The 26,893-nt window shown below is 41.1% G+C and overlaps 1 protein-coding gene across 5 annotated transcripts in view; it reads left to right on the plus strand.

Annotated features, from left to right (window-relative positions):
- LOC104600457 (sec34-like family protein) overlaps window positions 1–26,893 on the plus strand; it is a 128,223-nt gene that overhangs the window by 97,729 nt on the left and 3,601 nt on the right. For all 5 annotated transcript variants that reach the window (XM_010263386.3, XM_088893300.1, XM_010263384.3 and 2 more), the window contains 4 exons: window positions 3,833–3,949; window positions 4,368–4,460; window positions 4,638–4,763; window positions 12,371–12,471. In XM_010263386.3, the coding sequence (XP_010261688.1) occupies window positions 3,833–3,949; window positions 4,368–4,460; window positions 4,638–4,763; window positions 12,371–12,471 (437 nt within the window). The remainder of the gene's footprint in view (window positions 1–3,832; window positions 3,950–4,367; window positions 4,461–4,637; window positions 4,764–12,370; window positions 12,472–26,893) is intronic.

Below are 26,893 nucleotides of genomic sequence, written 5' to 3' on the forward strand. Positions count from 1 at the left end.
TTCTTTCCCAGTTTGTGTCAACTTGTGTCTCATTCAAGCCTACAATGTGAAGTTTGTCATCTTTCCATGCAATGTAGAACCATATATTTTGCAAGTATAGAAAAAGTGATGTTGTTTTGATACATATTGATGTCTAGGGCCCATATTATGTTCTCTTGTTACTCATTATTGATGGCATTTACATTTGATGGATGTGAAGAATGTCTTCTTCAATGGTGATAATCAAGAGGAGGTCTACATGGATCTTCCCCCATGAGTAGGTTTCCCTGATAGTGAAGGAAAGGTATGCCATCTAAAGAAATCTCTTTACGGCCTCAAGAAGTCCCCTAGAGCTTGGTTTGATTGATTCAAATAGGTAGTTCTAAAGATTGGATTCACCCAATCACAGGCTGATCACACTCTTTTTATAAGAAGGTTTGATGTCCAAGTGACTATGTTGATATTATAGTCACTAGGGATGACAACTCTAAAATTGCCTAGTTGAAGTTCTTTGCTTCCGAATTTGAAATCAAAGATCTTGGGAATCGTAGATACTTCGTTGGAATTGAAGTAACAAGGTCAAAGGAAGGGATTTTCATTTCATAGAGAAAGTATGTTCTTGACCTACTTTAAGAGGTGGGAAAGTTGGGGTGCAAGCCTGTTGAAACTCCCATCGACCCCAATTATAAGTCGAATGCTGATAATGAGGGCATTCTTTCAGACCAAGGTGTTATTCAAAGACTTGTTGCTCAACTTCTCTGCTTGTGTTTGACTGCCTGATATATCCTATTCAACAAGTTCGGTGAGCCAATATATGCATAAACCTAGAACTTCACACATGCAAGTTGTCAATAGATTCTTTCCTACTTAAAGGGATGTCCTGGTAAAGGAATGCTATACCCCAACCATGGACATCTCGAGGTTGAAGCTTGTACTGATGCATATTGGGCAAGTTTTGTGGATGATTGGAGATCCACCTCTGGTTATTGTGCATTGGTGGGAAGTAATGTTGTGTCATGGAAGGGTAAAAAAATCTATTGGGGCCTGATCTAGTGCAAAATATGAATCTAGAGCTATGGCTCATAGTGTATTAGGATTACTATTGGCTGAATAACTTGTTGACATAGATTGGAATACAGGTTGATGTTCCAATGAGATTGTATTATGACAATCAAGCAACCATAAATATCGGCCATAATCCTGTCCAACATGATTGCATAAAGCACATTGCGATGGACAGACACTTCATTAGAGAAAGAATGGCTAGTGGAGAAATATTCTTGGATTTTGTCAAGTTAGAAGATCAACCATGGACATCTCGAGGTTGAAGTTTGTACTGATGCATATTGGGCAAGTTTTGTGGATGATTGGAGATCCACCTCTGGTTATTGTGCATTGGTGGGAAGTAATGTTGTGTCATGGAAGGGTAAAAAAATCTATTGGGGCCTGATCTAGTGCAAAATATGAATCTAGAGCTATGGCTCATAGTGTATTAGGATTACTATTGACTGAATAACTTGTTGACATAGATTGGAATACAGGTTGATGTTCCAATGAGATTGTATTATGACAATCAAGCAACCATAAATATCGGCCATAATCCTGTCCAACATGATTGCATAAAGCACATTGCGATGGACAGACACTTCATTAGAGAAAGAATGGCTAGTGGAGAAATATTCTTGGATTTTGTCAAGTTAGAAGATCAACTTGTTGATTGTCTCACCAAGGCAGTTCACAATCCCAAGCTTGATAATAACCTAGGCAAGCTGGGGATGGAGATATCTATGCTCAGCTTGAAGGGGAGTGTTGAGAATATGTATTTGGGCAAGGGCACTTTAGTCCTCATATCATATTCAGTCACCTAGTAGAGGGCAAATCTGTAATTTTCTATCTAAATATAAATTGTTCACTTTGAGGGTGTGAATAGTAACTGAACCCTCTTTCTCAACATCTTTGTTCGTCTTCTTCCTCTTCTTCTTTTCACTTAATAATTGTTTCCATGTGTAAGGATTGGAGAACAGAATCTTTTTTTTTTCTCTTTCATAAAGGGTGGAATTATAACTGAAATGTTGCATAGTGAAAAGTTTCCCACCCTGTTTATGTGAAACAAGCAGAGCCTGACAAGTGTTCACTAGTTGGGTCTAGAAGGGACCATTTCTACATGTATTCACCTTAGGGGAGCCACTGGACTGGCCACATGTTCAATCCCAGTGTTCCATATAGGCCACATGTCCCACCTTGTATTGGTTTTCCATCTAATATTAGCCATTCAAAGTTATAATTTTCCATTATGAAACTTACCTTGGGGCTATTATATACAAACGACAAGGTGTTCTGGGATGAAAACTTTTCCATGGATATAAGGTGGGGAGAGGATCTTGGAGACTCCTTTTGAGCTCCAAACTAATTTGCCACATATAAGATTCCTTGGTTGTTCAGGAAAATCTCATTTAACAGTCCAAGTAGCAAACTTGTTTGATATAATCTGGTCAATTAGGGAAGCTCTCTAGTGACCTATTTTTGTCACTTCAAACAACTTTGTGGCTTATCCAGATCCAGCCATTGAAGAAGGGATCCCTCTTCACTGGTTATATATTCAGTCTTCAGTACATATTATCCATATACTCCAGTTTGTATCAGAATTGTGCCCAAATAAGAATAACCATCCAATCTCTCAACTTTTTAAAGTTGCCTACAATGATGGGTTTACTTTAGATTTGGAGCAAGTCTTTTTGAACAGAAATTATCCCACAGAAGGCAGAGAGAGGAAAATTGAAGATTCTTTTGGGCCAAAAAAGTTGGTAGAGAATATTATTGGCTCATTTTGATTCCTTCTCTAAACATTCAGACTAGCATAGGTGGGTAATGGAAAGTTGGGTTGCTAGTGATCCATCATCACTTGATGGGGAGAAACTTTATGGTTTATCTGTTTTAAAAGATGTCTCAAGTTTTTATTTTTTTATTTTTTATTTGTTTTTTTGCATTCATGGGGCTACACCAGGGGAGAACATTCCCCTGCCCCAAACCCCCCAACCCTGGTGATGATGGGATTTGATCCCAAATCTCTGATACAACCAGCCAGTTGACTCCGTTTGGGAAGAGTGTAAATAGAGTGCAAATACAAATATGTAGAGTGCATTCTGGTCCATGTTAATGCAAGGTTGGTTTAGTTTTGCATTTATAAATTTACTTTCTTGCCAAATGCTTTTTAGTCGTAATAGGTGCAAACATGAATCTCAAGACTAGAATATACCTTTTTAGCATTGATCAACTTTGAGTACAAACATGCCTTGAAATTTGTGAAAACTGCCGCTTTCAATACATAAATGCATTTTTACCATACACCAGCAAAACTGAACCAGAGTGCATATATCAACTGAACTGGCATTTGCACTCTTCCCAAACGCAGCCTTAGGTATTCTTGTTGAGACAAATTAACTAACAAAAGCTGCAGGTTGTAGGACCTGGAGTGACAAGAAAGAGTAGAGAATAAGTTATAATCAAGGTTTAAAATATCGATACAGGCCGATTCGCCGGTAGGGGCATATTGGCCTGTATTGAAACTTGCCCACCTTTTTTTTCCTTGAAACTGGTTCAGAGGGGTCAGTATGAGGCTGGTCTACCCCCTGAACCAGGTCACCCAATATGGACCCTGTAGGGGTGTATTGTTAAGCCAACACTACGATAAGATACGCCTCGTATCGAAATTTTGAACCTTAGTTATAATATAGCTGAACGTTTCTGTAATGAGAATAGGGAGATTTATGAAACTGGAGTTACCATTCTTCTCTGAGCTATAAATGTTCATAATAAATTTGGATTTGATCTTATCTTTATCTTCCATTTCCAGGAGCATCTGAGACGGATTCTTAGAGGCCAGGCCTCACTGTTCGACTGGTCAAGATCAACCTCATTGGCAAGGACCTTATCTCCACGAGTTTTGGAGAATCAAATAGATGCAAAAAAGGTAAATGCTTTTGCCTTTTCAACAAGTAATATCACATTCTTCATTACCTTTGCTTGCGAGGATCCTCTATCACTACTGTTGGTTAATAATTTATTTTTCTCTCTGCTGATCTTTAATAATTGAAGTAAGGTATTTGGTGATAATGTAACTACTGTTTTTTTATCAGCAAGGAAAAATAATGTAACTACTTTTTCATCCATCTTATATTTTGAAAGTTTTGTTTTGGGAAACTGGGGATGCACTATAAAATTTCATGCCTGGTTGCATTGATCTGTAAACGAAACTCAATTCTTCCATGTTGCCCTGCTGATCTTGACATCCAAGTTTGGTATAAAATGATTGTTGTCATGCACCTTTAATTTCTTCTCCTGCAAGCACTATGTATGGGCTGTGACTTGTGAATGTCTTTAATCCGCAGGAACTGGAGAAGAGTCTCAAAACAAATTGTGAAGAGTTCATCATGTCAGTCACAAAGTTAATTGTAGATCCGATGCTTTCATTTGTCACCAAGGTTATATTGCCCCTTATCATAACACAAAAAAACAAAAATAACTATCCATTTGTACAGTGGTGACTAAGTAATAATTCTTGTTTTTCTTCATTTTTCCTTCAGAAATCATGTTATGTCCATGTGTATGTCTGGAGGGGTCAATCTTTAGCATTGAACTTTAAAGAACTTTGTTTGTAGGTGACTGCTGTGAAAGTTGCATTGTCCTCAGGCAGTCAAGATCAGAAGTCAGACTCCGTTTTAACGAAACCTCTTAAGAATCAAGCTTTTGCCTCTCAAGATAAGGTTTCTGAGCTTGTCCAGAAGGTATGTGGTAACTGTAGAGAACACTGATGTTGTAGAGAACACTGATGTGGACCCCACTGCTGTGGTCCCCACTGTGTTCGTATGGAAGCATAGCATATGTTTTTTGTTAGTTGTGTCAGTGTTAGTTGGTAGTTATTTCAGTTTGTTATTACAGCTTGTTATTTCAGCTTTTTTATTAGTTTATTTGCCATGTAAGCAATAAGGGCAATTCAGCCCTTTTACAATTAGTCAACATATATAAATATTAAGAGTGGGTCGGCAGATCATTATGATTGACCCTCTCTCTCTTTTCTAAAAACCCTTCGTGTGCTTCTTTTCTCCCTCTCTTCTTCTTTTCTTCTGAAATCTTTCTTTTGCTTTCGAATTCAAGACTGATTGTAGTCTTGATCGACTACTTGGTATCAGAGCAAGGATTAGGGTTTCTCATGTGAGTCTGATCCAGCCAACCACATGAAAGTTGCCTAGGGCTGGAAGATTAAGAGGATCCCTTTTTCGGCTGATTCTTGGAGGTTATCAGAGACTGTAGCAGCTGTCCAAAGAGTGGATTGTGTTCTTGATAATCAAGAAGAATCAGAGGAAGATAAAGAGTCCAAGATCAGTTTCTTTATCAAGACTGAAGGTGGCGATCAGAATTTCTGTTCAAAACCTAAAACTGGTTGCAGAGAATGAGGTCTTATGTTAGTCTAATTAGATTGACTACATGAGAATTTCCTAGGTTTAGAAGTTTTTCAACAAAGAAGGAGGATCGGCTGATTCTTGGAGGCTACTGGCAGTGTGCGGCTACTACTAAGAAGATTGTAGAAGGCTGGGAGAGTTCCAGTAGTCAGGAAGAATTAGAAAAGGCTTTGGATCCCCAAGATTAGGGTTCTGCATCAGACAGAAGGTGGCGGCCAGAGATTTTCTTTCATAAAGTAAGTTTTTTTTTGCTTGAGAATAACCTTGAAAGAATCATCTTGGTCTATTCTGAGAGGTGCGGCTGGAAAACCTTTTTTCTTTCTAGGGTTTTGAGAGAAAACCCTAAAATTCAGAACTGTCGTTGGTTTCAGATCAGATTTGAACTGGTTTCATACAGAATTCTGTTTTTCCTTGTTTTTGGAAGACCTAGGCCGGCTGTTATCAGTTGTTTAGGTGCTATTTTTCTATTACAGTAGCTTCAAAAGTTTTTTATTGCTAATTCTTGACCAAGAGTGGAGTTCAAGAATCAGGGGGAAGGTGTTTTTGGGACTAGCAATTCTGGTAACATGTCTGAGAATGCCTTTCAAATTACAACTGTGAAGTTTGATGGATCCAACTACTTAGAATGGGCCCAATCGGCCATGATGGCCATTGGGGGTAGAGGAAAACTTAGCTACCTGTTGGGAGATGTGAAAGAACCATCTAAGGAGGACCAAATGTATACCAAATGGGTTCAGGAGAACTATTTGGTTATGACATGGTTGTGCAACTCTATGCAGCCACATATCAGCTGGAACTATTTGTGGGCAAAAACAGCCAAGGAAATCTAGGATGTCATGAAAGAGACTTACTCCCAACCCCTTAATGTTGCTAGGGCCTATGAATTGAAGTGTGAGGTTAATAACCTTAAGCAATGAGAGAAACCAGTCTCCATTTACTTCTCTACTTTGAAATCTGTGGCATGAAATTGACCACCTAGAAACACTTGAGTGGGAAAGTCAGAAGGATGCACAGACTCATAGAAAGCAAGTTGAAACTAATAGGGTTTTTGAATTCCTAACTGGTCTAAATCCTGACTATGATATTGTGAGACGACAAATATTAACAAGGGACAGTGTGACCTTATCTCAAGCCTACTCCTTAGTGCATAGTGAAGAGACTAGGAGAAAGGTTATGATGCAACATCAGCCCTTCCCACCAGCCTTGGCAACAGTTAAACCTAAGTCTGGGGGTGATACAGAAAGGGATATAAAAAAGGAAGATAAGCGGGATCTAGTGTGTGAACATTGCAAGAAACCTAAGTATACTACACATGTTGGAAGCTGCACCCTCATCTAGTCCCAGCAAAACTGAGGAACAAAAGGGGTTATGCCCATATGGTTGTCAATACCGATTTTGCATCCTCATCAGGCACACCCCTAGACACCTTAGCTGTTGTTCGGGCTGCCCTAACTCATTTGGAAAAGGAAGTTGGGAATTCAGCTCAATCATCTCAGTCATCATCAGCTCCTTCCACATCAGCCTTTGCTCATTCAGGTACTCGGGCCTCAGCTTACCATGCTTCATCTCCAGGTAACACTGAACATTGTTGGGTAATAGACTCAGGTGCATCTGACCATATGACTAGCTTGCTATCACTGTTCACTACCTATCACTTATCTTTTGGTAGAGATAAAGTGTCCATTGCTGATGGTTCCCTTGTTCCCATTTCTGGCAAGGGAGACATCAAGTTGTCTAATACCATTTCCTTATCTTCAGTTCTACATGTTCCTAAGCTTGATACGAACTTCCTTTCAGTCAGTAGTATTACAAAACATCAGAATTGTTCAGTAACTTTTTTTCCTGACCGATGTATTTTTCAGGACTTTGAGACAAGGAAGGTGATTGGGACTGACCGTGAGACGAATGTGATCTATCTGCTTGGAGAGAGTTCTCATTGGAAAGATCATGAAGATAGGAAGTCTTTTGTTTCTCAGTCTGTTAGTCCGGTTATGCTTTGGCATAATCGGTTAGGTCATTTATCCTTTCGGTCTTTGAAGAGTTTGTTTCCAAATTTGTTTGAGTCTGTTTAGATGTCAAATTTGAGATGTGAGAGTTGTGAGCTTGCAAAGCATTGTAGAACATCTTATTCCTTGAGTAATAAAAGAAGTAGTAATTCTTTTGATGTTGTGCACATCGATGTTTGGGGCCCGTATCACATCCCTTCTATGAGGGGGTACAGATATTTCTTGTTGTTTGTTGATGACTATACCCGTTTTTCTTGGGTTTACCTTATGCGCTCCCCAGATGAGGTTCCTGCTCTGACCCAGATCTTTCATCAGATGATTTTAACCCAGTTTGGGGTCAAAATCAAAATCTTCAGATCCGATAATGCGAAAGAATACTTTACCAAGCCATTGGCCTCTTATCTACTTGATCATGGGATTATTCACCAGAGTACTTGTCTTTATACACCACAGCAAAATGGGGTTGCTGAGAGGAAGAATAGGCACATATTGGAGGTGGCTAGAAGCATTATGTTTAACTCCAATGTGTCTATCCGTTTCTGGGGCGATGCTATTCTTACAGCAGTGTATCTCATTAATCGAGTTCCTTCACGGGTTCTTGACATGAAGCCTCCCTTTACCCTTTTATACCCCGGTAAAGAATTATTTATTGTTCCCCTTAAAACCTTTGGTTGCACTTGCTTTGTTCAGATTCTTGGACCTCATCGTTCCAAATTTAATCCTAAGGCCTCCAAATGCATTTTTCTTGGTTATGCACAAACTCAAAAGGGTTATTGCTGCTATGAACCTACTTTTGGGAGGAGATTTGTCTCGATGGATGTTACTTTCTTTGAGGAGGTACCCTATTACCCTAGGGTTTCTCCTCAGGGGGAGAGTAGTGAGAGTGGGGTTAACTCATCAGAAGTTCCTTTACCTGTTCCATTGAGTGGGGTCAGTGAGAGTGGGGTTAACTCATCAGAAGTTCCTTTACCTGTTCCATTGAGTGGGGTCAGTGAGAGTGGGGTTAACTCATCAGAAGTTCCTTTACCTGTTCCATTGAGTGATGAGGGATGTAATGGGGAGGGTTGTCAGAGGTGTCAGGATATGAGAGTCTATCATAGGTGGTGGAGGCAGGTTGATTTCGGTCATCAGCAGTCCAGGCCAGCCCCAGTTCCTTCCGTGGATCCAGATCCAAGTACCACAGTCCCTTTATCAGATCCAGGTCCCCCTGAGATACCTTCCACTGTTGCTACTTTTCCTTCTTTGGATGACCTTGACCTCCCCATTGCAGTTCGTAAAGGCAAACGGCATTGCACCACATCCACAGCTCACTGTATTTCCCAGTTTCTGCCCTATGATCGCCTGTCCCCCTCTTACAGGTCCTTTCTCACATCCATTGCTGATATTCCTATTCCCAGAACAGTGTAGGAAGCCTTGTCAGTTCCTGAGTGGAAAGATGCAATGAAGGTTGAAATGGATGCCCTTCTGAGGAATAATACTTGGGAGCTAGTTGACCAGCCTAAAGGAAAGAAACCGGTTGGATGTAGATGGTTATTTACTGTGAAACATAATGTTGATGGTTCCATTGAAAGGTATAAGGCCCGGTTAGTTGCAAAGGGATTTACTCAGACTTATGGTATAGACTACTTGGAGACTTTTTCTCCAGTAGCAAAGATGACCACTATTCGAGTTTTGCTATCCCTTACAGCCAGTTATTGGCCCTTGTTCCAGATGGATGTTAAAAATGCCTTCCTCAATGGAGACTTATAGGAAGAAGTCTACATGTAGTTACCTCCTGGATTTTATGATGCAGAGACAGGTAAGAAGGTTTGCCGGTTGAATAAAGCCTTGTATGGACTAAAATAGTCCCCTAGAGCTTGGTTTGATAGATTCAGACAAGCCCTTGAAAAATTTGGCTATGTACAGGCCCAGTCAGACCATACATTGTTCATTAAAAGAGTGGACTCTTCCTTGACTTTGCTTGCTGTATATGTGGATGATATTGTAGTGACAGAGAATGACAACAGTGAGATTGAGTCTCTTAAACAACTCCATCAAGAGTTTGAGGTGAAAGATCTGGGAGAGCTACGATACTTCTTGGGTATTGAGGTTGCTAGATCTAAACATGGGATTTTTATTTCTCAAAGGAAGTATGTTCTAGATCTATTAGCAGAAACTGGAAAGTTGGGTGTTAAGCCTGCAGATACACCTATTGAACAGAATCACAAGATTAGTGCAGAGGGTGGAGAGCCTCTTGAAGACAAAGCTATGTTCCAACGATTGGTTGGAAAACTCCTCTATCTTTGTCTCACACGACCGGACATCAGTTATGCAATCAGCGTTGTCAATCAATATATGCACTCTCCTAGAACTACTTACCTCCTTGCAATTGAGAGAATATTAACATACTTGAAGAGATGTCCAGGTAAAGGTATATTATTCAACAATAATGATCACATGAAGATAGAGGTCTATACAAATGCTGATTGGGCTGGGAGTGTTGATGACAGAAGGTCTACCTCTGGATATTGTGCATTTGTAGGAGGTAACCTTGTCTCCTGGAGGAGTAAGAAACAAGGTGTTGTTTCTCGTTCTAGTGCTGAAGCTGAATATAGATCTATGGCTAATGGTGTGGCTGAAATCCTATGGCTGAAGTCATTATTTGAGGAGTTGGGTATTGCTTATGAGAAGCCATTAATGTTGTATTGTGATAATCAGGCTGCTATTAATATAGCTCTAATCCGGTACAGCATGACAGAACTAAACATATTGAAGTTGATCGACATTTTGTCAGAGAAAGGGTTTCGTCTCAAGAAGTGTGTCTCCCGTATATCACCTCCAGCATGCAGCTCGCAGATCTTCTCACCAAGGCTGTTCCAAGGAAGAAATTAGAGGCAGATTGAGGGGGAGTGTAGAGAACACTGATGTTGTAGAGAACACTGATGTGGACCCCACTGCTGTGGTCCCCACTGTTCATATGGAAGCATAGCATATGTTTTTTGTTAGTTGTGTCAGTGTTAGTTGGTAGTTATTTCAGTTTGTTGTTACAGCTTGTTATTTCAGCTTTTTTATTAGTTTATTTGCCATGTAAGCAATAAGGGCAATTCAGCCCTTTTACAATTAGTCAACATATATAAATATTAAGAGTGGGTCGGCAGATCATTATGATTGACCCTCTCTCTCTTTTCTAAAAACCTTTTGTGTGCTTCTTCTTTTCTCCCTCTCTTCTTCTTTTCTTTTGACATCTTTCTTTTGCTTTCGAATTCAAGACTAGTTGTAGTCTTGATCGACTACTGTAACTATTAATTTTTTTCTTGGATTAATATAGAATGAGTGCTTTACTATTAAACAATTGAAGGTCAAAGTTTTTGGTTTATACGCAATTGGTTGAAAAAATGATAAAATGACAAGGATACAAAGAAGGTAAATTTTTTTGTGGGTCACAATCTGAATGTATGCAGCTAAATGAAAATTCTAGTTAATGTGTGTATTCTGGTTGGAGCAATGACTTTAAAAGGCATGCCTAAGTGCACAGGCGAGGCACATTTTAGGGTATGTGCCTCGCCTAGGTCCTAGGCACTAATGAGCCTTCAAAGACCGTAACCAGCATTGGGGCTATAGTGCCTTGTGGTGTGGTTGAGACCACAAGAAAAACCTGTGGCCGATATTTTGGGCGTGGCGAGGAACACACCATGATATGGTGGGTTCGAACCACAACACACCAAAACTGAATGGCTGAATGAGGTGTGGTGTGGTGTGGTGTGGTTTGAAACCCAATATATTGTGGTTTCACCACACTCCCAAACACTGCCTCAATCTTTCAAAAGGGTGGTGATCTGCCATTTCAAGAAAGAGTTCTTGCTCTGGTGGAGTCGCATTCGAGAAGTACAAAGGAAGAAGTTGAAGGGGTAGACTATAGAGTCAGGGTTGGGGGCAGAAAAGAGGACCATGAGGAAGAAGTTGAAGCTCATCTGAAAGTTAAAGAAGCTGAAGATGCTATAGAGGGAGGCTATGTCACAGCAGAAAATGGCTATTTAGGAAGACTGTCCATCTGTTGTTCTTCTATCTTTAGAGGAAGTGGCGGTTGAGTAAGTTGGGAGTTTATCTGGGTCGCAAGAGGAAAATTGAGGAGAGAAGTGAGGCTGATGTTGTTGAGGTGGTTCCTAAGAAGTCTCGTGCTTCTGGTAAGATGCACATCGTCCACGTTACTAAAGTCTTCCCATGGTCGAAGTTTGGTTTGGTTGGGGCAGGTCCCACAAAAAACTTTAAGGAAGTTCAATGTTTATAAAAGAAATGGTCTGAAGTTGAAAGCGCTTTCAGAAAGCTTTGGTGGGGGAGACTCTTATCATCCCTATTAGTTTGGATATGCAGAACACCAATTTGCTTCAGAATATGAAGAAAAAGTGTGGAAGGGGATAAAGTAGCTTGTTTTGGTAAGAGTTTGTTATTGGTTGCTTCTGAGGCTTTTCTCCTCTTGTGGGTTAGCTTGTCATCATTTCTTTTGTATTCTCTTTTTTCCTTTTATAAATTTCTTTTTAATTAAAAAATTCAAAATTATATGCAAGACATGCAAACTGGACATAATCAATAGAATTATGATGATGTGTATTCACACATTTCTTAAAGCTCATATTAACCATCATCATCATCTGAATCTTATTTGAGATGCATGAACCCTTCCCTGCATTTGCAGTTGATTTAGTGCCATATTTTCTGTTAAAGAATTGAGATTCAAATCTTTTTTCACTTTGTCAGTTCTATACTTGCACTAAATCATTCTTTCTCATTGATGATGTTTTTGGTCTTTCTTGTACATGCTACACCATTCCAATTTATGGACTTGTTCATGCCTATTGACAATTTATTTCTTGTTCATGCCTTTTTCTATTTGGTGTCCAAGTTACATTCAGTTTAAACTGACCAACATCATATACATTATTGGAGCAGGTTGGTGCCAGTATTCAGCAAGAGTTGCCTACAGTGATGGCAAAGATGAAACTTTATCTGCAGAATCCATCTACACGAATAATTCTTTTCAAACCAATCAAGTAGGTTACATACTGACTATGAAGGGCGTGCGTAGTTTAATCTTCATATCAATTCTAAAGACTAAGATGTTAACTTTATTGCAATTACAATTATGAGGTTTATTTCCTAAGACATCCCTAACCATTAAAAATGAAAAAAGATACAAAGAAAGGGAAATGAAATAAATAAATATAATTAAAAGGTTTGCTGGGTTTACCTAAACCACTGAGAACTCAAATACTTGAGCAAATATATCAAAGCTCACCTAGGAACTTGAGAACTAGACAATGATGACTAGAGACCAAATTTTCTAAACTTAGTAACTAAAATAAGTTTCATTATTTTGTGAAAGATATCAAACATGGACTTTCATATTAGAAAAGTTTCTTAATATTTTATAATTTGAATTGCACCAGGCAATGGCCCCTTTTGGGCAGAAAGTACTCTCCACTGCATTCTCTAAATTTGTAAAATGCAAACATTGCATACATGCACATTTTTAGCGGCCCATATGGAATGGCTGAGCTGAAGTAAGCTTGTTCAGTTGTTTTGAAGTGCTCCAGATAAGTCATTCAAAGAGGCTGAAGCAGACATCCCTTAAAATGGATGAAGGACAACCAATTTGGGCTCTGTAGAGAGACTGGGCCGAATAGGCCCTAGTGCTTGTTCTCTTGTTAAGTAGTGTTCCTTTTATTACTTATGCATTAATGGGCCTTTCTTTATGGGCCTGCTAGCTTCTTTTTATTTTTCTTTTAAGTTATTGATGAGCTGGCCGCCCACTTAAGGGCAGGCTTGTAATTAACCTTGATTAAGTCTGATTAATAAAAGATTAGTTAGAGGAGAGAGATAACTATCGAACTCTCTTCTTCTTCTCAACCTCCTTTCTCCTACTGTTTTCCCCTTTTTTCTTTTCTTTTTGTTGCTGTTAATCAGAAACTAATCTCAGATTTGGAGGACTGAATCACATCTTGGTATCAGAGCACCTCTTCCTTCCTTCCTCTTTTCCTTTTTTTTCCCATACATCCTTCGATTAGAAGAGTGTATGGAGAGATGAGTTTCTGATTGTTCAGAGAACTTTTGTGCCTAGTTGGTAGAGGGTTTGGAGAGTTAGAATCTGGCCATACATTGCCAAGAAAGTGAGGTTGCTGATTTTTGCCCAAAACCTTAGCTGACTAGAGAGTTTACAGTTACAGGGTAAGAAGTCTCTTTGGGTGTGGCGCTCAGTGCTTGGGGAGTTCCTTTTGATCTCCAAAAGAGGGCTGTTGAGGTTGGAAAGAGTTTGAGAAGCTCTGGTATGTGTGGTGTTGACTCTTCTCCCTATTCTCCCATGGAGCCGAGTACAGTGAAACCCTAATTTTGGGACTTGTAGGTACTGGACTGACCCCAATTAGGTCCATATAGACTAAAATTCTTGTTTTTTGATTTTCATTTGGTCAATGGAGCAATCTGGAAGTGAGTTGAAGCAGATTCCAATGTCCAGGGTTGGTCCAATAGATTCCTTTTTGACTGGTGTGACCACAATTAAACTTGATGGAACAAATTACTTGGCTTGGGCAAAATCTGTAAGGATTTATGTTTGTAGTAGAGGTAAACTAGGGTATCTTACAGGCAATAAGAAGAAACCGGAAGAGACTAATCCCACATATGAAAAATGGATGTTGGAGAACTATACAGTAATTGGGTGGTGGTTAGTCAACTCTATGCAGCCTCACATAAGTCAGCATTACCTCTATAACACTATCCCAAATCTCCTTGGATGAAGTCATCTAGAGTAATACTTGATAGTGAATACCCATTTACAACCAACTCACTCCTTCCCCTCAGGCAAGTCCACAATGTCCCAGGTATGGTTCTTATGCAAAGCATCTAGTTTTGTCATCATAGCATCCTGCCATTCAGGCTTATATAAAGCTTCTAGGACAAACCTAGGGACATCATATGTAGAAACGGAGGCAAGAAAGGAATAATAGGTTGTGGAAAGAAGGTTGTAGGATAGGTGGTGTTGTACAAGAGAAAGGGAGAGAGAAGAGGAGATACGAGAGGACTGAGAGCCCAAAAGAATATTGCAGGCGTGCAGTATGTTATTATTTATACTAGGGCGACCGTACAACTTAAAAATAAGAAAGAAATTACAAAAGTACCCCTGCGGTACCATACATATATAAAATAACATCTGTTAACACTCCCCCTCAAGTTGGAGCATAGATATCAATCATGCCCAACTAGTCACAAAGATCATGATGTCTTGAGTGGTGTAGTCCTTTTGTAAAGATGTCTGCAAGTTGGTTCTCAGAGCTAACATAGGGAGTACACACTTCACCTGTGATGACTTTCTCTCTAATAAAATGCTTGTCGACTTCGATGTGTTTTGTTCTATCTTGTAGCACTGGGTTAGCAGCAATGTTTATGGCTGCTTTGTTATCACAGAATAGGGTCATAGGCTTGTCCACTAGGAAACCCAACTGACCCAACATATTCTTTATCCACATACTTTCAGCCAATCCGTGAGCCATTGCACGATATTCAGCTTCAGCACTGGATCTAGCCACCACACTTTGCTTTTTACTTCTCCAGGTAACAAGGTTTCCTCCTATAAAGGTGCAGTAGCCACTAGTAGACTTTCAGTCATTTTGAGATCCAGCCCAATCTGCATCAGTATACACTTCAACATTCAAATGCCCATGTCTTTGAAATAACAAGCCAGCACCAGGAAACCTTTTAAGATATCGGAGGATTCTTTATGCTGCTTCAAGATGAGTGGACCTAGGTGCATGCATGAACAGGCTAAGGACACCAATAGCATACGCAATGTCTGGGCGGGTCATAGAGAGATATAACAATCTCCCTACAAGTCTTTGAAACTGTTTCACATCCTTGATAGGTTCACCTTGGCTGTCACCTAATTAAGGTTGGGATCAATGGGAGAGTCAACTGGCTTCACTCCCATCTTTCCAGTGTCCTGAAGTAAATCTAGGACATATTTCCTTTGGGAAATGAAGATGCCCCTTTTTGAGCGGGCAACTTCAATTCCAAGGAAGTATCTGGGAGGCCCTAGATCCTTTACTTCAAACTGTGTGGCAAGGAAACTCTTCAACCTCTGGATTTCATCCTTCCAGTCACCAGTAACAATTATATCATCAACATATACTATTAAAGCAGCAATTTTACCTTCTCCTCTTTTCACAAACAGTGTATTATCTGATTGGCATTGCTTGTATCCTTTCTGCTGAACCGCAACATGGAATCTGCTGAACCAAGCTCTTGGTGATTGTTTCAGCCTGTATAAAGACTTCTTCAACTTGCACACCTTCTGTTCATTGCCTTGAGCTTGGAAACCAAGGGGTTGTATCATGTAAACTTCCTCTTCAAGATCACCATTCAAGAATGCATTCTTGATATCAAGCTGATGTAGATCCCAATCCAGGTTAGCAGCAAGAGAGAATAGAACTCTAATGGAGTTCATCTTGGCAACAGGAGCAAAAGTTTTTGCATAATCAACTCCGTACACTTGTGTAAACCCCTTTGCCACTAAACGAGCTTTATACCTCTCCACTGTGCCATCAGCCCTATGTTAGACGGTGAACACCCATTTACATCCAACTGGATCCTTTCCCTTAGGAAGATCTACAAGTTCCCATGTGCCATTTTTATGAAGGGCATTAATTTCTTCCTTCATGGCATCTGTCCATTCAGGTACTGAAAGAGCTTCTGCCACATTCTTGGGGATAGGGGCACTGTCAATAGAAGTAAGAAAAGCACGAAAAGAGGGTGAAATGTTCTCATAGGAAACAAAGTTGGAAATGGGGTGTTTAGTGGTGCACAATCTAACACCTTTCCTGTGAGCAATAGGAAGGTCAAGGTCATTAGCAACAGAGGTATCAATTGCAATAGAATCAGGGACATCATTGGGAGCCATGTTACCTGAGTGAGTATGATCCGCCCCCGAGGAGTTTGATGGCACTGGAGGTACAACTTCTAGATTCTCCACAGCTCTTGAATTTGGTTGGCCTTTGCTATGACGGAAGAAGACACGAAAAGGCGGAGGATCAGGAAGAGGAGGGAGCTGAACCAGTTTCTCCTCATGTCTACACTCCCCCTGAGGAGAAACAGAAAAGAAAGGCTCATCCTCAAAGAAAGAAACATCCATGGAAACATAAAATTTCCGAGAAACAAGATCAAAACAACGGTATCCCTTCTAAGTGAAGGAGTACCCTAGGAATATGCAAGGAGTACCACGAGAATACAATTTCCCACAAGTGGGAAACAGATTTTGGACAAAGCATCGATAACCAAATACACGAGGAGGAATGGGAAGAAAGGGGGCCTTAGGGAAGAGAAGCTGATGTGGGGCTTTGTACTCTAACCACCGATAGGGCATACGGTTAATGAGGTAGGTAGAACAAAGAACAACCTCAAGCCAAAAACGTTTGGGGACATTCATATGGAGTAGTAAACCCCGAGCCACTTCAAGGAGATGTCGGTTCTTTCGTTCAAAAACATCATTTTGTTGTGGTGTTCGGGCACAAGAGCTACGGTGAAGTGAACCACGCGAAGCAAAGAACTCCGTGAGATCACTATGAAAATACTCTTTTGCATTATCTGACTGAAAAATTTGGATTTCAGTTTGAAATTGAGTGAAGACCATCTGCTGAAAATCTTGGATAATTTTTGGTACTTCCTCCCTGGTTCGCATGGGATATACCCAAATATATCTAGAATAATCATCAATGAGGGTAATAAAATACTTGTAACCACTCTCAGATGGTAAAGTAACAGGACCCCACACATCAGAATGAACAATGTGAAATGGAAATTCAGATTTACTATTTTTTGGAAGAAAATGAGTTCTACAATGTTTACTCAATTGACACGTTTGACAAGAGAAATCTGAAACGGACACTGACTTAAACAGTTCTGGAAACACAACTTTTAAAGACTCAAAAGACAAATGACCAAGGCGACAATGCCATAAATAAACTTGACTCTTACAAGACTGACTCATAGACTCTATAACATGAAGACCAGCCTTATTCTCCAGCATGCAAAGTCCATCAACCATACGTCCTCTACCAATCGTCCTCCCCGAGGCCAGATCCTGGATCACACAGTAAGAAGGGAAAAAGGTCACTGAGCAGTTTAAGGAATTAGTAACACTACTAATAGAGAACAAATTAATGGGAAATTTCGGAACATGTAGAACATTAGAGAGGGTAAGCCCAAGGGGAAGAGAGATGGTTCCTTGACCAGCTATGGAAGCGTATGATCCATCAGCTAGTCTCACCTTGTCTCCTCTAGAAAGAAGGTGATAGGTTTGAAAGTAAGAGGACATACTAGTCATGTGTTTTGACGCTCTAGAATCAATGATCCAGGGAGAGTCAAGGGTATGAGAAGCAACATGGAAAGCTGTGGCAAAGTTACCTAATGTAGATGCGAATGAGGTTGAGGAATGTGTCTGAGTTACCTGATGAGCTCTAAATGGTCACAGAAGGAATTCATAATATCCTCCCTTGGGTCAGATCCAAAGGAATGTGTCTGAGTCACAGTATGGATGGGGGGCTGATTCTCTCGAGTAGCCATGTTGGTCATAGTGTGTTTCTTTGTACCTTGCTGTCCTGACCTTTTATTCACATCTGAACTTTGCTTCTTATTTAGATCTTGAGCCCATTTTGGTTTCCCATGAATATCCCAGCATGTATCTCTGGTTTGTCAGGGTTTCTGGCAATGAGTACACCACAATTTTTCTTTATCTTCCGTTTTTTTTTGGAGATCTCCTTTCGTGGAAGAATTTCCCACCCTGGTAGAGACACCCCCTTTTGCTGCCAACACAACTGCATCTCCACCAGGGCTGTTCATCAAATTCCTTTTGCTCTCTTCAGATTGTACAAGAGAATAAACTTCCTGAACTGATGGAAGATCCTTAGAACTGAGAATCTAGACTCTGATAGATTCATACATAGGGTTCAAACCATGTAAGAAGGAAAACACTCTCTGCCGGGAGACAAGTTTCTTGTACAGTTTTGCATCCTCGTCACATTTCCAGTCCACACTCTGATAATGGTCCAACTCCTTCCAGACAGAAGTCAAGTCAGAGTAATATACCGATAGACACCTCTCCCCCTGTTTACAAGTAGACGACTCTGCCTGTAGTTGATAGATCTTTGCATAGTGTTGCAGTTCTGAGTATGTAGATTTTGCTTGTTCCCAGATCTCATTTTCCATTTCAGCCCACATGAAATTCTCTTTATTTGAGGTTGCATAGAGACTAAGAGCCAAGACATAACCATGCTGTTTTCCTGATTCCATCTATCATATTCAGCACTCCCAGAGTGTGGTTCTTTAATTCTCCCATTAATATAACCTATCTTCCCCCTTGTAGTGATGTACAGCTTGATCCCTCTTGACCAATCTAAGTAATTTAAACCATCAAAAGGGACAACAGCCATGGGAAAGGATAGGTCTACACCCCCACTCATTCCATTCAGCATTGAAGAAACTCCAGATGTAGCAGAATCTTCACCACTCATGATTTCAAATTTAAAAACAACACCGAAAAAAAAAGGACACAGCCTCAAAGAGTTATTACAGAAGGTACCAGCCACTTCCAGACCTTCAGTCCACCAAAAAAAAAAACTGCTGTTGCAGCACACAAACAAGGTCCTTATGACCTACGGTTTCACAGGGTTCCAAAAACAAAACTGCTGTTGCAGCACATAAACAGGTCCTTATGACCTACGGTTGCACAGGGATCAAACAACCCCACAACAGAAAGGAAAGGAAGAGGTGAAGCTCACCACACATCTAATCGGTAGACCTGGAACAGGTCCAACATCAAGGCAGCAGAACAGTCAATGAGAACAAAGTAAAAAAAAGGGTTGCTTCAGTCGAACACCAGGGCAGCCGAACAGCAGATGAACATCAGATGATAACGTCTGAAAGTTTCAGTCGAGCATCAGGGAAGCCGAACAACAAATGGACAGCAGATGATAATTTCTGAGAACCTGTCACCCTCTGTTAGCATAGGGGTATTTCTGTCCTTATACCCAGATTAAGGTTGCTGATCTGTAATGTTGTGTTAGAACCAGTGCTCCTTCCTTAAATAAGGGCGCATATGTCTTTTCAATTATTTTAATAATAAAAAGCACTGTCTGGCCGAATGGGAGTTATGTTCTTTAGACTCCAGTTCGAACCAGACTTTCTCCTTTTCTCTTTCTCTCTTTCTTCCACCTTTCTACCTCTTTCTACATAATCGATCTCAGACAAATAGAACTCCAAGGCAGGCCGAATCATAACATGGTATCAGAGCCACTTGAATCTGCCTAGATTTCTCTGCGCACCCTATCTAGGGTTTCTCCTGATTTTTCTGCATTCAACTGGAAATAAGGGAAATGACTGAAAAGGAGTGATCGCCCTCTTCCCTTGGAGGTTTCTATGCCTCCAGTCGGGTCTTGTGTGGTCGGTTGTTGTGGTTTCTAAGATCGCCCTCCCCTAATCGATGAAGAATAGAGGGCCGATCTGTGTGGTGCAGTGGCTGTCTTGTGGGGATTGATTTCCTGCTCGTGTGGTTGTTCCTTCAGTGATAAGGTAAGAGATTTTTGTGCATGATATCTGTTATGGATCAAATAGGAAGTGTGTTTCAGATCATATGCTAGGGTTTCAGACAGTAGCGTGCTAGGGTTTATGCTGTTTTTGTGTATTTCAAAGGAAGAGTTGTGATCATATAGTGGTGAGATTTCAGGTAGTCGTAGGAGTAGGGTTTGTGGTGTAAAGAGCACACTTTTCAGCAACAACAAGTGCTGAAATCAGTGTGACGAGTGTGATCTAGTCGTGTGCAGTGTGCAGAATTCAGTGGTCATAGAATTCAACAAGTGTGCAGAATCGGTGATAACAGAATGGGAGATAACAGTGATTGTAAACCTAATGTGATGGTGCCTACAGACTACCTGAATGTTCAGATGACCTCCATTAAACTAAATGGAGAGAATTATGTGCTTTGGGCTAAATCCGTCGAAGTCTTTCTGAAGGCAAAGAAGAAGGTAAAACACATAAGAGAGGAGAAACCCTCCACTGACTCTCACGAGTATGAAGACTGGGAGCAAGAGGATCCTTAGATCATCACATGGTTGTGGAATAGTATGGAACCCAGGATTAGTGTAAACTTCATGTTTCTTGACACTGCCAAAGATGTGTGGGACCATGCAAAGAAATTGTATTCGGGACAGGACAATACAACCTGAGTGTATCAGCTGTATCAGGAGTACTTTAATCTGCAATAGGGCAATCAGAGTCTTGAGGAGTACTATGCCAGCATGAGAAACATACGTAATGAGTTGAATGTCTATCACCCTCTCACTTCTGATGTCAAGATTCAGCAACAACAGAGAGAACAACTTGATGTGACTAGATTTCTGGTGGGACCTGAAGTCTGAATATGAACCAGTACGGGCTCAGATATTAGGAGGATCAACTCTCCCCTCTTTAGAAGAGGTATTTGCTCGACTCCGGAGGATTTCTCTCGGATCTACTGAGAACTCTAATATCTCCGATAGATCTGCCTTTGCTGTATCGAGAGGCCGTGGTGCTAGAGGTGGAGCTCGGGGAGCTCAGTCTAGCTGTGGTGGTAGTAGTGGTCCTGTGGATGGCCGAAGTGGCAATGGTGGGCCTACTTATAATCGTGGTGGTGGTCGTACTGGGGGCAGAGATTCAGGGGGAGCCCGTGGTAGAGGGCGTGGCTCAGGCCCGAGGAAGTGCACTCATTGTGGTATGGATGGACATACCATTAACTATTGTTATGATCTACATTGTCCACCCTCAACCTGGGCCAATCATGCCGCGACTAGTGACTCCAGTTCCAGGTTTAGACAGGAGAATCATTCATCTGATCAGATACCTCCTACATCCACAGATGGTCCCATGAAGGAGAGGGTGAGTGTTCCCCGTGATGAATATGAGAGGTTTATCCAATCACAGCAGAACACGGCGACTTTCGCTCACTCAGGTATGGCTTGTCTGGCATCCACACCCAATCCTTGGATCATTGACTCTGGAGCCTCCGATCACATGACTGGAACTCCAGGTGTGTTTTCTTCCTTATCTCATTGCTCAACATCACAATTTGTCACCCTTGCTAATGGTTCCACATCCTCAATTTGTGGTGTTGGTAATGTTGACCTAGACCCTGTATCCCTCTCCTCAGTTTTGTATGTTCCTAAATTGCCTGTTAATCTTATGTCTGTTAGTAAGCTGACCAAATCACTTAACTGCTCCATTACCTTTTATCCCTCTATGTGTGTTTTTTAGGATCTCAAGACGGGGATGAAGATTGGTGGAGGGCATGAAGCTGGTGGACTGTATTATCTCGACGGTGGTGGCAGAACTTCAACAGCTCTCCAGTCATCCCTTTCTCCTCTCCAGTGGCACTGCCGATTTGGTCATCCGTCGCTAAAAGTTTTGAAGTCTTTGGTTCCGTCTTTGAGTCAACTTTTTGTTTTGGATTGTGAGTCGACAGTTTGGGAAACAACATCATGTTCCCTTTAGTTCTAGGGTTGATAACCGTGTGTCGAGTCCTTTTTCTTTAATTCATTCCAATGTTTGGGGTCCTTATAAAGTGATGTCATATAATGGATATAAATATTTTGTCATTTTTGTAGATGATTTTTCAAGGATGACGTGGCTCTATCTAATGAAGGAAAGAAGTGAATTGTTTACCATTTTTCAGAAATTTTATGCTGAGATTCATAATCAATTTGGTACTCACATTAAAGTATTCCGTTCTGATAATGGCCGTGAATATTTATCCTCATCATTTCAAGAATACCTGGACCAACACGGCATTATACATCAGACCTCATGTACCTACACCCCACAACAAAACGGGGTGGCTGAGAGAAAGAATCGCCATCTCCTGGAAACAGCACGATCCCTAATGCATCATATGAATGTTCCCAAACCCTTTTGGAGTGATGCAGTGCTTACCTCTTGCTTTTTGATTAATCGGATGCCCACATTCATCCTTGATGGTCATTCTCCATTCACGGTCTTGTTTCCCGCTTTGTCTCCGTTTCCTCTTACGCCTAGGGTATTTGGGTGTGTCTGTTTCGTCCATAATCTGGGTCCCGAGAATGACAAGTTCGATGCCCGTTCTCTCAAGTGCATCTTCCTTGGCTATTCTCGGACCCAGAAAGGGTATCGGTGTTACCATCCTAGTTCTCGACGGTCCTTTGTGTGTGCTGATGTCACCTTCTTTGAGTCTACTCCATTCTTTTTGGGGTCTGGTGATGCTTCTTCCTCCTCATCATCTCCTCCTCTTCCACTTCCCGTTGCCGACCCTCTTCCCCTTGTTCCAGCCGTAACCAAACCCTTGCCTCCGGTGCCACCACCTGTTGAACGCCCACCTATCCGTCATGTGTATACGCATCGCCCACGCGTACCGGCTACTACTCCTCCGACTACATCTCCGTCGACAGATCCGGCACCAGACCCGCACTTAGCATCTGAGCTTGATCTCCCCATTGCTTTGCGGAAAGGTAAATGTACTTGCACCCTTCATCCTATTTCTAATTATGTTTCACTTACTCACCTTTCCGCCTCCCATCGCCAGTTTGTCACCTTGTTATCATCAGTTGTTGTCCCTAAGGATGTCCAGGAAGCCCTTGCCTCTCCAGGGTGGTGTCGAGCGATGGAAGAAGAACTCTCTGCCCTCCATCATAATCATACTTGGGACCTCACCACTCTTCCTCCTGGGAAGCAAGTTGTTGGTTGTAAATGGGTTTATACGGTTAAGTATCTGCCTGATGGTAGTGTTGAACGCCTGAAAGCGCGATTGGTTGCAAAAGGGTACTCCCAAACCTATGGTATTGACTACACAGAGACCTTCTCACCGATTGCTAAGATAGGGTCAGTTCGTGTTGTGATCTCTCTTGCAGCCATGTATGATTGGCCGCTATTATCAGCTTGATATCAAGAATGCCTTCCTGCATGGTGACTTACTCGAGGAGGTCTACATGGATCAACCTCCGGGGTTTGTTGCTCAGGAGGAGGATGGTAAGGTGTGCAGAGTAAGGAAGGCTATATATGGGCTTAAACAGTCTCCTCGAGCATGGTTTGGTAGGTTCAGTGAGGTAGTAAAGAAGTTTGGTATGAAACAGTGCAAAGTTGATCATTCTGTATTTAGTCATGACTCTCCGGGAGGAAAAATACTGTTGGTGGTGTATATAGATGATATTGTTATTACTGGGAATGATAACATGGGTATTGACAGGCTAAAGACTTATCTGCAGGATCATTTTCAGACAAAGGATCTTGGTAAACTGAAATATTTCTTGGGGATAGAGGTAGCAAGATCCAAGTATGGTATTAATCTGTGCCAGAGGAAATATGTGCTTGATTTGCTGGAAGAAACAGGCTTGTTGGGTGCTAAACCAATTGAAACACCTATGGACACAAATACCAGGCTAAGTAGTGATATGGGTGAAGTGTTTGAAGACCCTGGCAGATACCGACGACTTGTGGGTAAACTGAACTACCTAACATCTCATTTGCGGTTAGTGTGGTAAGCCAGTTCGTGCATAAACCTCTGATTCCTCGTTGGAATGCAGTTCTGAGAATTGTGAGGTATTTAAAAGGGGCTCCAGGTCGCGGTCTGATATACAAGAGTGGCGGAAAACTTGAAATAGAAGGGTATGTTGATGCTGACTGGGCCGGTTCTATGTCTGATAGGTGGTCTACCACAGACTATTGCACTTTCCTGGGAGGTAACCTGGTGACATGGAAAAGTAAGAAGCAGACAGTCGTGGCAAGAAGTAGTGCAGCAGCAGAATATAGGGCTATGGCACACACTGCTTGTGAATTAGTGTGGCCAAGGAACCTTCTACAGGAAGTAGGGTACAACATCAATACTCCAATGAAGCTCTATTGTGACAATCAGGCTGCAGTTCATATTTCCTCTAATCCGATGTTTCATGAAAGAACCAAGCACATTGAAGTTGACTGCCACTTTGTTTGGGAGAAGGTGCTGAATGGAGAGCTAGACACTACATATGTTAATACAGGAAACCAGTGGGCTGACTTATTTACAAAAGGCTTGAGTCGGGGAAGAGTGGACTACATATGTAACAAGCTCTTGAGGGGGAGTGTTAGCGTAGGGGTATTTCTGTCCTTATACCCAGATCAAGGTTGTTGATCGGTAATGTTGTGTTAGAACCAGTGCTCCTTCCTTAAATAAGGGCACATATGTCTTTTCAATTATTTTGATAATAAAAAGCACTGTCTGGCCGAATGGGAGTTATGTTCTTTAGACTTCTAGTTCGAACCTTTCTCCTTTTCTCTTTCTCTCTTTCTTCCACCTTTCTACCTCTTTCTACATAATCGATCTCAAACAAATAGAACTCCAAGGCAGGCCGAATCATAACACCCTCGAAACAAAACCTTCTACATGCTGGAAGCCGAATTGCAGATGAAGATAAAAAAAAACAGACAGACTTTTACATGCTAGAAGCCGAACAACAGATGGACACAACTGGAAGATGAAGGGACAGATTGCTCGACTTCACCTTTCAAGCTTGGACGACCTGCTCTGATACCATGTTGTACAAGAGAAAGGGAGAGAGACGAGAGGACTGAGAGCCCAAAAGAATACTGCAGGCGTGCAGTATGTTATTATTTATACTAGGGCGACCATACAACTTAAAAATAAGAAAGAAATTACAAAAGTACCCCTGCGGTACCATGCATATATAAAATAACATATGTTAAAAGGTGTTTGGAGATGCAATGGGTTGTACACTTCCTTTTGCCTTTGCGAAGGGCAATAGGAAGATCAAGGTCTGTGAAAGTATCAGAAGGGGTAGAGGAGGGATGACATGTTATCTCAGTAGTGACAGGAAGTGGAAGAAGCTCAACTGAAGGAGGGGAAACAACTTGCTCACACCTTAATCCTCGTCTTTGGTAACACCGTTGTTGTACAGGATGAGAAGTAAATGTGAAAGGATGAGCCGAAGGAGGCAAGGGAGATGGAACATGTGAAGGAGATTCAATGGAAGAAGACCAAACAGAAGTAGACAACTCAACAGATGACTCAAGAGGAACTGGAAGAGGAACAGCTGGGGACATAGCAAACAATTCATTCGAATGCTCCCCTTCAGGAGAGGTGCAAAAGAAAGAAATAGACTTTGCAAATGTGACATCCCTAGATACAAGACGGGTGCCACAGACTGGATCAAAACAACGTCCCTTTTGTGTGGAGGCATACCCTAAGAAAACACACTTGCGTGCTTTAGGCTCAAATTTATGTCTCTAGTGACTGTGAACATGGATGTAGCAAGTGCACCCAAAAACTCGGAGGGGAAAAGAAAAGAGCTCCTCATCAGGAAAGAGGAGGCTAAAGGGGGTTTTGAAACCTAGAACCCAGGACGGTATATGGTTTATCAAATATGTAGCTATAAGGACAACATCCCCCCAAAACTTAACAAGAACATGAGATGCAAAGGGGAGACTTCTTGTCACCTCAACTACATGTTGATTCTTCCTTTCAGCCACTCCATTCTGTTGCGGAGTACAGGAACAAGAACTCTAATGAATGACCCCAAAGGCATCAAAGTAGGATGAAAGATTCTTCTCAAAATATTCCTTAGCATTATCAGATCGGAATACTTTGATCTGAGTGTTAAACTGGGTAAGGATAAGTTCATGAAACTTTTGCACAATAGTCGGTACTTCATTCCCTGATCTCATAAGGTAAATCCAAGTATAGCAAGAGGAGTTATCAATGAAAAGGATAAAATACTTGTAACCCCCCATAGAAGATAAATAGTATGGCCCCCACGTGCACAATATGGAAAGGAGAAACTGATCTTTTATTACTTATTGAATAAGAATGTCTACAATGTTTTGCAAGTTCACATGACTCACAAAGAGGAATTGACAAAGACACTCCTTTAAACATTTTCGGAAACAAATGATTCAAAGCAGAAAAAGGCAAAGGACCAAAATGTAAATGACATAACATGACTCTATCAATAGACTCCGATGAAATAGACTCCAAAGCTACTCCACTAGGTGGTCCAAGACATCTATCAGGTGTGTCTAGCAAGTATATTCCGTTCACCTCATGACCACTCCCAATCGTCCTCTGATATTTCAGGTCCTGAAAAACACAATGAGTAGGAAAGAATGTTATACTACAATTCATGGATTTAGTCAAACTACTAACATATTGGTGTTAAGTTTGGGAACATGAAGAACAAAGGATAAAATAAGGGAGTCAGAGGTTTTGACATCCCCCTTATCGGAGATGGGAGCAAGAGATATCTTTTCTCAGCCAAAAGGGAGCTGATATGAACAAAAAAGATTAGACATGTGGTCATATGGTTTGATGCACCAAAAACAATAATCCAAGGGATTTTATGACTACCTAAAACGACAGCATGGTTTGCAAAAGCACGAATA

Source organism: Nelumbo nucifera, chromosome 8, assembly GCF_055504915.1.
Source record: "Nelumbo nucifera cultivar China Antique chromosome 8, China Antique-T2T, whole genome shotgun sequence".
Taxonomy (NCBI): domain Eukaryota; kingdom Viridiplantae; phylum Streptophyta; class Magnoliopsida; order Proteales; family Nelumbonaceae; genus Nelumbo; species Nelumbo nucifera.